Source organism: Ursus americanus, chromosome 1, assembly GCF_024610735.1.
Source record: "Ursus americanus isolate L20-20 chromosome 1, mUrsAme1.1.p, whole genome shotgun sequence".
Taxonomy (NCBI): domain Eukaryota; kingdom Metazoa; phylum Chordata; class Mammalia; order Carnivora; family Ursidae; genus Ursus; species Ursus americanus.
The window spans coordinates 73,097,282-73,110,482 of NC_142127.1; the positions used below are offsets into that span (position 1 = coordinate 73,097,282).

General features: G+C 39.5%; 1 protein-coding gene across 3 annotated transcripts in view; it reads right to left on the reverse strand.

Moving 5' to 3' along the window:
* Positions 1-13,201, reverse strand: part of SATB2 (SATB homeobox 2) — a 217,613-nt gene that overhangs the window by 187,170 nt on the left and 17,242 nt on the right. For all 3 annotated transcript variants that reach the window (XM_045806409.1, XM_045806408.2, XM_045806407.2), the window contains exon 3: positions 4,631-4,807. In XM_045806409.1, the coding sequence (XP_045662365.1) occupies positions 4,631-4,807 (177 nt within the window). The remainder of the gene's footprint in view (positions 1-4,630; positions 4,808-13,201) is intronic.

A 13,201-nucleotide genomic window follows, 5' to 3' on the forward strand; every position in this document is an offset into this window, starting at 1 on the left:
CCAAATAAAGAAAACACTAACTTGAAGGAAGGAAAGGAAAGGAAAGGAAAGGAAAGGAAAGGAAAGGAAAGGAAAGGAAAGGAAAGGAAGGAAGGAAGGAAGGAAGGAAGGGATAAAGAAAAAGAAAAGGGGAGGGGAGGGGAGGGGAGGAGAGGAGAGGAGAGGAGAAGAGAGGAGAGGAGAGGAGAGGAGAGGAGAGGAGAGGAAAGAAGGAACGGACTTGAAAAGATATGAACGGCCATGTTCACTGCAGCATTATTTATAAAGCCAAGACATGGAAACAGTCTACATGTCCATCAATGGATGAATGAATAAAGAAAATGTGGTATACACATGCACAGACACAAATATTATTGAGCCATAAAAAAGAAATCTTGTCATTTGTGACAGCATGGATAGAACTTGAGGGCATTATGCTAAGTGAAATAAGTCAAACAGAGAAAGACAAATACCACACGATCTCACTTCTAAGTGGAATCTTAAAAAACAATTAATTAAAAAAAAACAAGCTTCATAGATACAGAAAACAGATGGGTGGTTGCCAGAGGTGGGGGTGGGGGTGACGGTGAGCAAAATGGGTGAGGGAGTCAAAAAGTACAAGCTTCCAGTTGTAAAATAAGTCCTGGGGATATCATATACAATATGGTGACTACAGTTAATAATACTGTATTGTATGTTTGAAAGTCGCTAAGAGAGTAAATCTTAAAAGTTCTCATGATAAGGAAAAAAAATTCTGTAACTATGTGTGGTGATGGATGTTAACTAGACTTACTGGGGTGATTATTTCACAATATACACAAATATCAAATCATTGTATTATATATCTAAAACTAATACGTTTATGTCAATTATGCCTCAATAAAAATATATATAAATAAAATTCGAAATTTACTTTAAAATTTACAGGAGGCAGAGGAGAAATAAGACGCCCACTTACAAATTTAATCAAATGTGCACAGTGAGGAATCACGCTGCCATCACTGCCACCTCCCCAAATCCACCATCCACGTTAGCACCTACGAATAGCTACTTAATCAGCAGGATAAAGAACTCTCTCAATGACGTGGAGAGATCCGTAGCTATTACCAAAAGCCATATGGGGTAGAACTGAAAGGATGAAAAGGAAAGAAGAAAAGAATAAAGGGAATGACCAAGTTTAATTTGGGAGAGTGGGTAGGGTTACCACGTAGTAGCTCCCGAGGTTAACGCTCCTCTTCCAAAACTAGAAGACTTTTGATTCAGAGATACAGACTCATGGTCCACCATAAAATGTACTTGCTGTTCATTAGCTCTTAAGCTACCTACTCTAGGAAAAAGAAAAAGCCTGGCATCTTTTGACTTTTTGCATATGCAAAACCGCACGTCAAATGTATCCTGGAGCTCTCTCATCCTTGAGAATCACAGAGAGTTAATGGTATGTATCCTGGGAAATGGAGGGTTTGGCTCAGTTAGAAGCACCATGCCCATCATTTATGACAGTATCTTTTGCCCTTATCTTCTCTTGAGTCCCAATATGTGGCCTCAAATAAAGGTTACTAAGGTTACTATAAGATGGGAGGGGGGAGGGAAGCGTTGGAAATCCCTGACCTCCATTTTAGTGGAATTTCTATCATCCTTTAGAAGCAAATGTTTTTTCTTAATAAAGTCTCTTAAGCTCACTTGGAGGGAATGCCCTCTCAAAAAAGAAATTGAGTATCCCACACTCACAAAAGCATGGGTACACTATCTTGTCATGAGGGCCTGAGTATCACTCCAAAATAATGACATTGCTAATGTAGTTTCTCTTTTCAAGGCAATTTGAATACTATACAATTCAATTATTGAAACACTTTTCTGGTCATGTCAAAATAAAAAAGTCATGTTTCAAGAGCCTCAATTTTTAAAATAGGCATGGGGCGCTGGGGTGGCTCAGTCAGTTAAGCACCCAACTCTTGATTTCAGATCAGGTCATGATCTCAGGGTCGTGAAGCCCAGCTGAGCATCCAACCTCAGGCTCTGTGCTCGGCTCAGAGTCTGCTTGAAATTCTTTTTCTCCCTCTCCCTCTGCCCCTCCCCCCAACCCCATTCATGTGCTCTCCCTCTCTAGAATAAATAAATAAATCTTTTAAATATAAAAATAAAATAGGCTCCAGCAACCCACTCTCCTTGCAGTTCAGTTCTGCCCAACTTTTCCAACACAGTTAGAAGTTCAGAAACACTCAGTTTCTCTGTTGCAAATGGATTTGCTACGTCACCCAATGACTTCCCCATGTTGGGGGAATTACCTAAACAATGAACAAACAAAATAATAATAATAATAATAATAATAATAATAATAATAATAATAATAATAAAAACAGAAAACTAGACCCACACAAACTCAGACTTCGAATATGCAGTCATATTTCGTTCTACCTCCTTTTCTAGCTTTCTCTCACTCTTCTGTTTGTCCAGCACACAAATGACCAGTCTATCATGTATTCTGTTTGGTCTATAACAAACATGCAGCGAACTGCCTGCCTGATGAGCTGACAACAAAGACCTAATACATTCATTTCAAAATAAACAATTCCAAGTTTTTCCATTTACCCGAAACAGAGATCAGCAGCCTAATTTAAAACTAAACAAACTGTAATTTACCCCCTCTGAAATTACAGTACAGGATCTAGTGCTAAAACCTTTGTTTACCTACAAAATTAAGTATTAACTGTGATCTAGAGCACCTTCAGAATGTTGATTCAACTTTTTTAAAAGTGTAATATCCAGTATTTTTTAACCATGGTTTTCAAAAACTTTGGGGAAGCAAATATTTGCTTTTGACCTTTCTCTTGTTTAATCCTCCACTGTAGACCATATCCCTTGCTGGTGTATCTATCTCACCTTGGTGGGTAGAACTCTCAGTCCACATCACTAAATGGAACAGTGTGGCTCCCTGGTGCAAATTTCCTGAGAGCCCCTTCCCTGAGCATGTGCCAAGAATCAAATCTTGGCCACTTAGTGCTCTGTGCTCCACATGTGAGCTCACGGCGCGTTGAGCAGCCGTGCTAACTGAGATGGATAGCCCTGTCAAACAGGAAGCTGGCACACCAGGATGCAAGCAGTGGGATACAATGACCTTTACATTCAGAAAAAAATATCCCTAAAATGGCATGAAAAGTTTATGGGGGGGAGGAGGGGGATTCTTTTATTTCATTTAGGCACATAGCATAAAATAAAAGCAATGGTGCCCAGTATGCAATTTGCTCAGGATCAAATCCTGAATCCCTTACACAAGAAAGAAAGTCGTCAGAGAAAGGAAATGAATCATCCTTTATCACACTGCTTTGAAAGCAGTGGACTCGACAATTCAGCTCTTATTACTGCACCCGACAGGCCAAGTGCTCGGATTCAGACCGCGCTTAGACTCATAATGATCCATGGGGTTACTACCTGCCCCGGGGAAAACATTCTTGACCCCTGGTTTCAGGTGGGTTGCTTTCTTGGTAGAATTAAAATCTAATTTAAATACTTAAACATTTTTAAAAACAGGGATGATCTGCTTACAGAATCAGAGTCAAGGGCTTGGATATTAAATCCTTGGTCGCCATATTTGTAACTTTGTATATATTACTTGATCTCTCATAGTTTTCTTATCTGAATAAATGGAGGCTCTGACTGATAATTCCTAGGAATTATATGAAGAGAGACTCATAAAAAAAGTTGCAAAAATCTGTGGCACATATACAAATGTTAAGTAAGAATAGTAATATAGAAAATTAATATATAAAACAAGACTTGGAAGTCACATATTTCTCTCCTTTAATTATAACCATTATCATAAACTGTACAACTCAATCATTTCACCTGAAATACAATAATAATCATTCCACTGGGTCAATTTTTTTTTCCATTTTTCAAGGTTTGGGGGATATTTTTATGTTATTTGTTTTGTCAATCCTTTGCCATGAAAGAACAATGGGCTACGCTTCAGAGTGAAGCAACACAAGCTCACAATGGCTCTCTAGTGCTGTACAATACATGCAGAAATAATGATGCCATTTTAATATTTAATTACATAGATATAATGAATTGATCACAAAGATACTGAGATTTTTGTTGTTGTTGTTTTGGTTTGGTTTTTTTTTGTTGTTGTTGTTTTTGTTTTACTGAATGGACTACCCTAAAACTACAGAGCAATTTTCAAAGATACAGAAGCTTGGTAAAATGCATCCATTTTTTGGTACTTAATTAAGAGCTGATTGTAACGTGCATAAGCTGCAGGCCCAAAGCAATAAATAAATTTAGAAAGCTGAAAGCTTATAAATCATGTATTAAAGTTTGGATAAATTAGGATCAAACATCTCCGCATTCTGAGAACCCCACTTCAGGGACTTAGAGAAAATAACAGAGCTATCAATGCCAACAAACCTAGGATGATCACTTGAAAATGCAAATTTATTTTGGTGGATCTCTAGGTGCCGGTCAAATGCTTCCCAAAGAAACCAGAAAATAAGACGCTTCAAGAAACATTGTGCTATTTGCTATTTGGAAAAGCTGTTAAATCTGACCATTCTCCTCCAACCCTTGTTTGGAGAATTATTTCAGGAAACACACTCTTCCTCCAATCATGAGAGCCAGAAGCACGGGGAGGAGCGGGGATGCGGAGTAATACCTTGTGCCTGAGCTGCGGAGCTGTGCGAGTACCCCAGGGCCAGCAGCGCGGTCTCCACCAGCTGGCTAAAAAGCACATCTTTTCGAACCAAGACGAACTCTGCGTGTTCTTCTCTGTTGTCATATTCAAGAGAGCCATCCAACTGCTCCACCACACAAAAGACAGGAATCATCAACCCTGGAGAGACAAGATGCAGAAGCAGAACACAAACATTACAAAGCAAATCTCGGTCACCGTGATGAGAAGGGAAGAGGCAGTTATAAAAGTTACTCATCTGTGATCGACAATGGTTTAGATTAAACAAGCCTCTTAGTTGGATGGGCCTAATGGGAACGCTGCGGATTTGCCCCCCCTTCCTTATTACTATCAAACTGCAGCAGAATTGCCCTGGGCAAAGGCAGAAGCCCTCAGAAGCCCTCAGATTCCAGTCATTAAAACGTGGAGTGTGCCCATCAGAGGTATCCTGACTGAGACCCTAACTCCAGAGCCAGCACAAAGCTGAGGTCAAGGTGACCTTTCGGACCCTCATACCCTTCATGTCTATGGTTTATCATTAACTATGAATCAGGACTAGTATTGCCAGATCAGATCTGCTTTTGTCTGGAAATGCTGTAAGATACCTAGCAGAGAGGAATATTCGATTTCAGGGCCTAAGCTATCATGTGAATATGTCTAAGAAAGCCAATAGGAATTTTTTTAAAGTCCTTCTTGTTATCTTTTATCTAAGTCCTGGCAAATGGGTCATCAATTAGTCTGCAAATATCCTGCTCACAAAAATCTTAACTGACATTTAACTTATGTCAAAATACACATCCAAATGTAAAACTTTGTCTTTTTTTAAATTATTATTTTACATATTAACACCAGTTACCAGGATAAAGGGAATTATCTCTTCCTGTGTTTTTAGAGAAAAGAAGTAAACTACTCTAAAGAATAAAGCAAATTAGTCTAGTTGAAAATCTGTTGAAATCTGTTGTCACTGAAATATTTCTCTGCTTTGTATCAAAGTGTGAAAAGCTAAAAAATGTTTAATTCGCCAAAGATTTTTTTATAAACTGTTTTTTATTTTAAAAAAAGTCATACAGGCATTTAAATCTAAACATAGCCAAGGCATAAGAAGATCAAAGTTTTACCAACATACAAGTAATAAACATGGACTCTGCCCCATGTAATTCACACAAATTAGTATGTTATGGAATAAGATCTGCTCTGGGTCTTCTCTCTTGTGCAAGAAAACCAAAAGTTATGAAGGACAGGTGGGCAAGCTGAGAGATGGGGAAAGGTGGACAATTAGTTGGTCATTGCTGAAGGCACTTTACAATAAAAACAAGACCTCTGTGTAAATGACACATGGGAGTTCTGCCTGTGAGACACAGACGACACAGGAGTTTTTCTAAAAGCCCCTCCCCTCTGCCTAGACCCTAGAAGCCTCCTGACTCACTCGATCTGGAAAGCAGAGGGTGGGAGCAGACACTCTGCAAACTACCAGGTCACAGATGTAGATTTTTGTTCTAAAGATAATACAATGGTGCCACTAGTTCCCATGTGCTAATTATTATTATTAAAGATAATAAGTATAGGGTGTAATTATTAAATATAATCATTATTAACAATAATAATACTCATTAAGAATTGTTATCATTAAGGATCATGGTAATTATTATTAAGCCAGCACAACAGTCTAACAAGTCACACCGTACAATTTCCCGGGACAACTCCTGACTCCGTGTTCACTCTTAAGAACAATAGGCAGCATTATTGTTTGTAGCAAATACACTCTCTATGGTATAGACTTATAGAAAATAGGAAATAAAGGTGGAGCAGACTGATCATTTTAGACAAACAAGGGAATTTAGCCTGGCCACATGGTGCCTTATGAAATATTTTTTTGGAATTGTGACCAATACCGGCCTATCAAATGCTTACTTATTTATGCCCAATTTATCCCAAATGTAAGTAAGACATGAAATGAATACTATAAATTACATTGCCTCCAAATTATCTTTGTGCTCATTCATTTATCCAATTTTTATTCCCTGAATACCTATTGTGTGCCAGTTATCCCCTTGTGGCTTAGAGATACAAGTAAGAACAAGTCTGAAGTGGCTCCTGCCTTCAATGCTGTTGAAGGTGTTGTAAAATCTTCCTAAGCAAGCATAATGGCATTATATAGGACCTATCCATCAGAGTCCTTACCAGCAGGGAATGGCCCCCATTTAGACCTTTTAACTCTTACATACTGGTATATGATCTTTGTCCAAGGAAGCAGGTTGATTTCTACTTTTAATGATTTCAGTGTATGCACACACAGGGCCATGTAGTCAGCAGTGCCATAAGCTACTTCACCACTAATACCTATGTGTACATAAGTTTCAATGCTGAAAATCCATGTGCAGTTCCTAATGTCAACATCTGAGTGTCACACATCTGGGAGTCACAGATAAGGCCTTTCAATGAATCCAGTTGCCTCCATAAGCTATCATGCATCCATTACTTAGGAACCATAAATCTTTCTCAAGTCTATAGTCAACTAAAAAAAAAAACCTAAGACCCTATTAATTTAAAAAAATAATATTAGCAGTTCAATGAGTAAGGTATAAAATACAACATTAAAGCACAGGGGTCTATACTTTACAGGAACTTATGTTTTCAAAGTGTGAGTTACCAAAATATTTCCTAAACATTTTAGTTCAGTGATTAAAGAAAGCAATTGTTATCTGACATGAGAGCAATAACTCCTTCCAGTCAAAAAGCAAGCATCCATCCTTCACAGGCATCACCTAGAAAGAAAAGAAAAGAAAAGAAAAGAAAAGAAAAGAAAAGAAAAAAGAAAAAAGAAAAGAAAGGAGAAGAAAAGAACCACAGAAAGGAAAGAACCAAGGAAAGGAAAGGAAAGGAAAGGAAAGGCCTTTGAGGTCATTTATAAAATAAAACAATATTAACCAGAAGTGTATGACAACAGAATTTATACTCTGAAAGCACATATATATGAGCTACTAAAGAATAAAGAGGTTATATAAAGAAAAATGTATCTTTTTACTAGAATTTCATAGATCTAAGCAATTATGAATTTTTTACAACGAAACACAATTTTTACAAAAGAAGAGGAAAAATAGGTGTGATTACTAGTGACAACAGCAAGAGAAATGAAAAATGGTAAAACAGTACAGTTGGGGTCAAGTGTGAGGAAGAAGAAAATTAAGGCATAGGTTTTAAAAACTAAAAACAGCAAATCCCTGGGAAAGAAAACTATAAAAGGATGAAATGATCAAGAAAAAAAAAGAAATTCTTATTCCAGCCCTCTATCTGGAACTTACGGCATTATTTTTCTTTTATTGTAGCACAGACCCATTTCCAGATGATCAAGTAGGGAACTTTGAACCTTTTGATTATAAGCCTGGCTAAGCTTTTTACAATTGTGGCAGGCTAAGCAGGTAGTTTGGTCTAAAGGCCAGGCCCACAGTCCTAGCCGTTTGCTAAGAATTTAAGAGTTGTTCTGACAATTGATGAATGGTGAATTCTGCTGACACAGTGGCAAAATAAGCAGAAGATTCCTTCCACTAGAAAAATGCATTTTCCCAACTGTCATTAGTTCCAATGCACAAACTGTCATTTTCATTGTGACATTATTTCTGAAGAAGTGTTTATGATTATAAGGCAACCTCATCTTCGCCACGGCAGCCATGGGAATAGAGACAAATGGGAGATGGTCAAACGTGGTGGTGACTAGCTCTGCCTCAGGAGGCAGGCAACTCTTGGATCAAATCCTGGCATGTCATTCTTTACCTATTGTAGTGACCTCTCTGAAGGCTCAAATTCCTCCCAGCTAAGATGCAAATAATAATATCTCCACCACAGAGTTGTTGTGAGGATTAAACACTGTGAAATAGTTGTCTGGCAGCTCTCAAACAATGGAACACATTCGTTTTTCTTTTTTTCAAAATCAGTATTAATACCATTAATTAATACAGAGGAAAATAAGAAACCAGTAATTTTTTTCACGGTCCATAATCAGTGCTCATGAAACTTACTAAAAAGCTTTTCTTCAGAATAAAAATGATACTCATAATCACTGAGTTACTTAAGATGTTCAATGTGCCCCAAGCAAAAGGGTGAAAGTATGAAAAACACATTTTATACTCTAAAACTGCTTGTGCACTATGATAGCTATTAGCCACATATGACAACTAAACTCTTGAAATGTGACTAGTCCTGAACTGAAATGTGCTATAAGTATAAAATACACACTCAATTTCAATGATTTAATATCAAAAAACAAAAAAAAATATAGCATGAATAATTTTTAAAAATCAACTGCAGGTATAAATATTTTGGATGCACTGAGTTAAATAAAATATATTATCAAAATTGATTTCACCTGTTTAACTTCTTTTAAAAGAAGCTACTAGAAAATTCAAAATTATATATTTCTAGGACAGCTGCTCTAAGCAATCTGCTGACACGAACATATACAATGGTTTTTCTGACACAGGATAAAGTCATCACAAACTGATAACTAAGACAATTGTGCAATTGTCTTGAGCATTTCTTGGATGCCCCTCAGTTATCTCTCCTCTGTGTTCCAGATCTTAGGAGACTTGAGGACAGATGTACTATTGGTTAAACTCCAAAATCCAACGTGACATCTCTGCATCCTCATACAAAGTGTAGGCCATTGTTTTATTCCTAACTATATTAATCCAACTTTTTTATTAAGGGAAAGGCTTTTTTCCCCTTCCCTTCATTTTAAAGAACAGTTTTCGGGGCGCCTGGGTGGCTCAGTCGTTGAGCGTCTGCCTTCGGCCCAGGGCGTGATCCCAGAGTCCTGGGATCGAGCCCCACATCAGGCTTCTCCGCTGGGAGCCTGCTTCTTCCTCTCCCACTCCCCCTGCTTGTGTTCCCTCTCTCGCTGGCTGTCTCTCTCTCTCTGTCAAATAAATAAATAAAATCTTTAAAAATAAATAAATAAATAAATAAAGAACAGTTTTCAAGAAATGCCACAACACTGGCATGAAAGTGACCTAAGGAACAAGTATCCTGTAATTCTCTGGATAGCTCACCTCAAAAATGAAAGATGAAAGAAGGTCCAGTGGCTGGGGTCTAGAGGACAGGATCATACCGCTTTGCACGAAAGTCACACGGAACAAACCTGTCACTTGCATAGCACCTGCTAACTCACCACACGCTCTAGCATACACATGGACCTTTATCTTTCTCCCCACCTTTACTGTATGAGAGGGCATCATTATTCTCATCCAATAAATGAGGAAACAAACCATGGGAAAATAAGTAACATGCTCAAGAGAGACACAAGAAGAACCGTTCAGGTTAGCCAACTCTAAACCCCAGGCACGCTGCTTTCTTGGGGATGGAAAACTACACTTGGAAACCCACACCCACAAAAATCCAAAGGCTTGGCCTTTTAGTAAAGGCCCCTTTACTGCTCATGAAGTCCAATGGGTGACATGCATTGCTTGAAAGTAAATTCACCTTTTGACACAGGAGGCATTGTGCTAGGCACACAGGAGGAATCAAACACAGTTCCTGCCCTTTAGTCACTTATAGACAAAGAAAAGCTCAAATAACGCGTCATACTCTTGTGGAGGTCAGAGTGGGCTCCAGCCTCCACCCCAATCCCTTTGTCTCCTGGGTCCACCCTCATTCTTGGACCTGCCCCCTGAATGACAGGAGCCAGTCTGAGAGGATAGGAGAGCCAGCCTTTCTCCTCCTCTCTTTCCAAGGGCTCCTAAAACAGTCTGTTTCCAGAAGGAAGGCAGCCACAGGGCCCACTCCCTTCCCTGAAGCTAGCAGTATCTCTGGTTCTATCACCTGGGAAGGTCCCAGGGCTAATTGAAGATTACAAAGGCTTTAGGGCAGAGCCTCTCATATCTGTTCTTTGTATAAAACTGAACCTGGAGTAAAGCACCACACTTAGCAACCACCACAATCAATAAATCACAGAACCCTGAAACACTGAAACAAATTCTACCGTGTAAACCGAGAGTGATACAGGGTCTACCAGAGGACTGGGAGAGAAGACAGTGCGGGGTGGCAACTATCTTTTCTTATTGCAAATTTATGAGAAGAACAAAACAATTGACTTGCTCTAAAACATCATTCTCCCTCCCCTCCCCCTCCCCCTCTCCATCTCTATCACACACACACACACACACACACACACACACACACACACACTAAGTCACAGACAAGAAGTAACTTCAATATTAACCTTCAGTATTAGCCTCTAGTTGCTTCCTTCCACCCTAAAACAATAAAGGCAAGTCGGAGCACCAAGACTGCAGTGAGAAACAAAAGGAAAGAATAGGCTGCCCCTCAACTTCTTCTTGGGGGTCCCAGGCAAAATTTCAAGATGGATCAAGTATGTCTTTCTTACTCTCCTTTTTCCTGCCCCTGCTGTCCTCTCCCAGGCACCCAACCTCCTGAGCTCCGGTAACCAGAGGCTCCACATTCCACAGTTCCACGCCAGCCTCCCATTCCCCCGGGGGCTGAGCTCAAAAATTCCAAAGAGATTAATAGATAAAAAGATGTTACACTTTGCTGTTTGAATGGTTTAGCAGTCCTTTAATCTCCTTAGATATATTTTTCATTGTAAAAGAAATTCATGGTATCCTGTATTAACTTCTAATAGAATTTCAGGTAATGCAATTAAAAAAAAAGTTTTCACAGGGCTTGGCGTGGCAGGGGATCAAAAATATCTGGGGCCAAGGGAGCCATCCACAGGTGGACTGGAGTTCCTCCAGGCTCCCCTAAACTGCTCCGCTTTCCAAAGTTTCTCTCTGACCCTTTTTTGCGAACAAAGATTCTCTGAAGGATTAATTCATTTGTCTTTGCTGCTGGTTTTCTAAGTCTTACTGAAGAGGAAGCAAGAGCTGACAGAGGTGAGGCAACCTGTGTTGTTCAAACCAGGAGGAACACAGTTAATCCTACAGTGATGAAGAAGGCAAAATTTGCTTAATAATTACTCTAAGGGCATATTAAGGCATATATGCAGAAATTTTATTTCACGTTCATCCGTGACCCAGTTATTTGTAACTCAAGGGTAAATCTCCAAATAGAGTTTCAACAATAAAGCTCCTTGATGCCTCTCTCCCTTCAGGGAAGTGGGGTGGGGAGGTAAGATTATCAAGAAATACTTTATTCTCAGAACCCTGTCTAGTAAAACCAGACACTACCTTGCAGCCCCTGAGGCAGATCTTAACTTTGGAAGATAAGAACAAAAATAAGCTAGGGGTGGGGCAGCCGCACGAACTCTAGTCCTCTCCTACTTACCACCCTAAAGGCTCAAACTGAGCTTAAAGTGGTAGGGAAAGGAGATGGGTTCTGGTCTTCCAGGCCTGTCTCCAGACTGAGAGATCACAATTCAACCTGAAGTCAGATCTGAAGGCTGCAGGATAAACTCGTCTCTCAATACTCCTCATTTATAGAAATGTGGTAGCAGGATCAAGTTGGCCAGGCAGTTTGCAAAACAGGATTTCACAGGCACACAGGAGGCACAGTGTGGCTACTTATCTAAACAAAAAAGCCTGAGCTACACCTGGGAACTGGGCCATAGCAAGCCTGACCCACGGAACTAAATACCCTGATGTCAGGAATGTCCAGTTAGAGTGAATGAGAGGCCGGCCTTTTCCTTCTCCAACATGGGCTGGACTTAGATAAGTCTTCTTCACTCCCTCACTCCCCGCTCCACCCCTGAGCCTGACTTACAGCAATTCCAAAATAAATGTTGGTGCAGTTTAACAAAATGCTAATTCTAGCTGGACATTAATAACCACCATTAATGGGCAATGGTTCTGGCTTTCCCCTATTACTTCGCAGCTCAACTTGTCACATCACTGTAGCCCACTGCACTGCGTGCACCATCAGCACACAAGAGAAGCTTTCTAAGAAACAATCCACACGAGTGGACTTCAGAGCTCGCTCCACGCTCTCCAGGGGAAGTACGCCAGACCACAGGGCTGCGTGCGACCACTGTTGACAGAGACTGCTGGTTTATCACCAGGAAGGCATCGCAGTCTGTTGCTGCAAGACTCAAGTGGCCAGCAGCACTGTGCTCTGTGATTGAACACATCCTGAAACCCTGGGCGTCTAATCCACAGTCCTATCGATGCTGCACTGAAGGACTGCAACATCTTTTCTAAATCAGACCCATAAAAATGTTTACTGATGCCAAAATTTTTTTAATTTTTTTAAAGAAAAAAGTACAGCATGTAAGTTTGATTATCACAGAGGAGTTCAAACATGACGTATCCCTTAGTTCAAAACTGAGTTTTTGAGGTTCTTTTCACAGTGGGTTATAAATGCATATATTAAGTCTTGAGACTCAATGGCTTATTAAAATAACTATACCATAATTCATTAATGCTAAGATTTCTGTCCGTTATGGAAAATTTCAAAGAGGTCTCTGAAAAGATAATTTTTCAGACAGTATTTAAGTGGAGATGTATGTACTGCTCCCCTCATTCTCATTATCCTCTTTGGAAAAGCTATTTGCAACTTATAGTCCCAAAAGTCAGGAAAAGAGTCAATAAAAATTGTCTTTATACTAACATT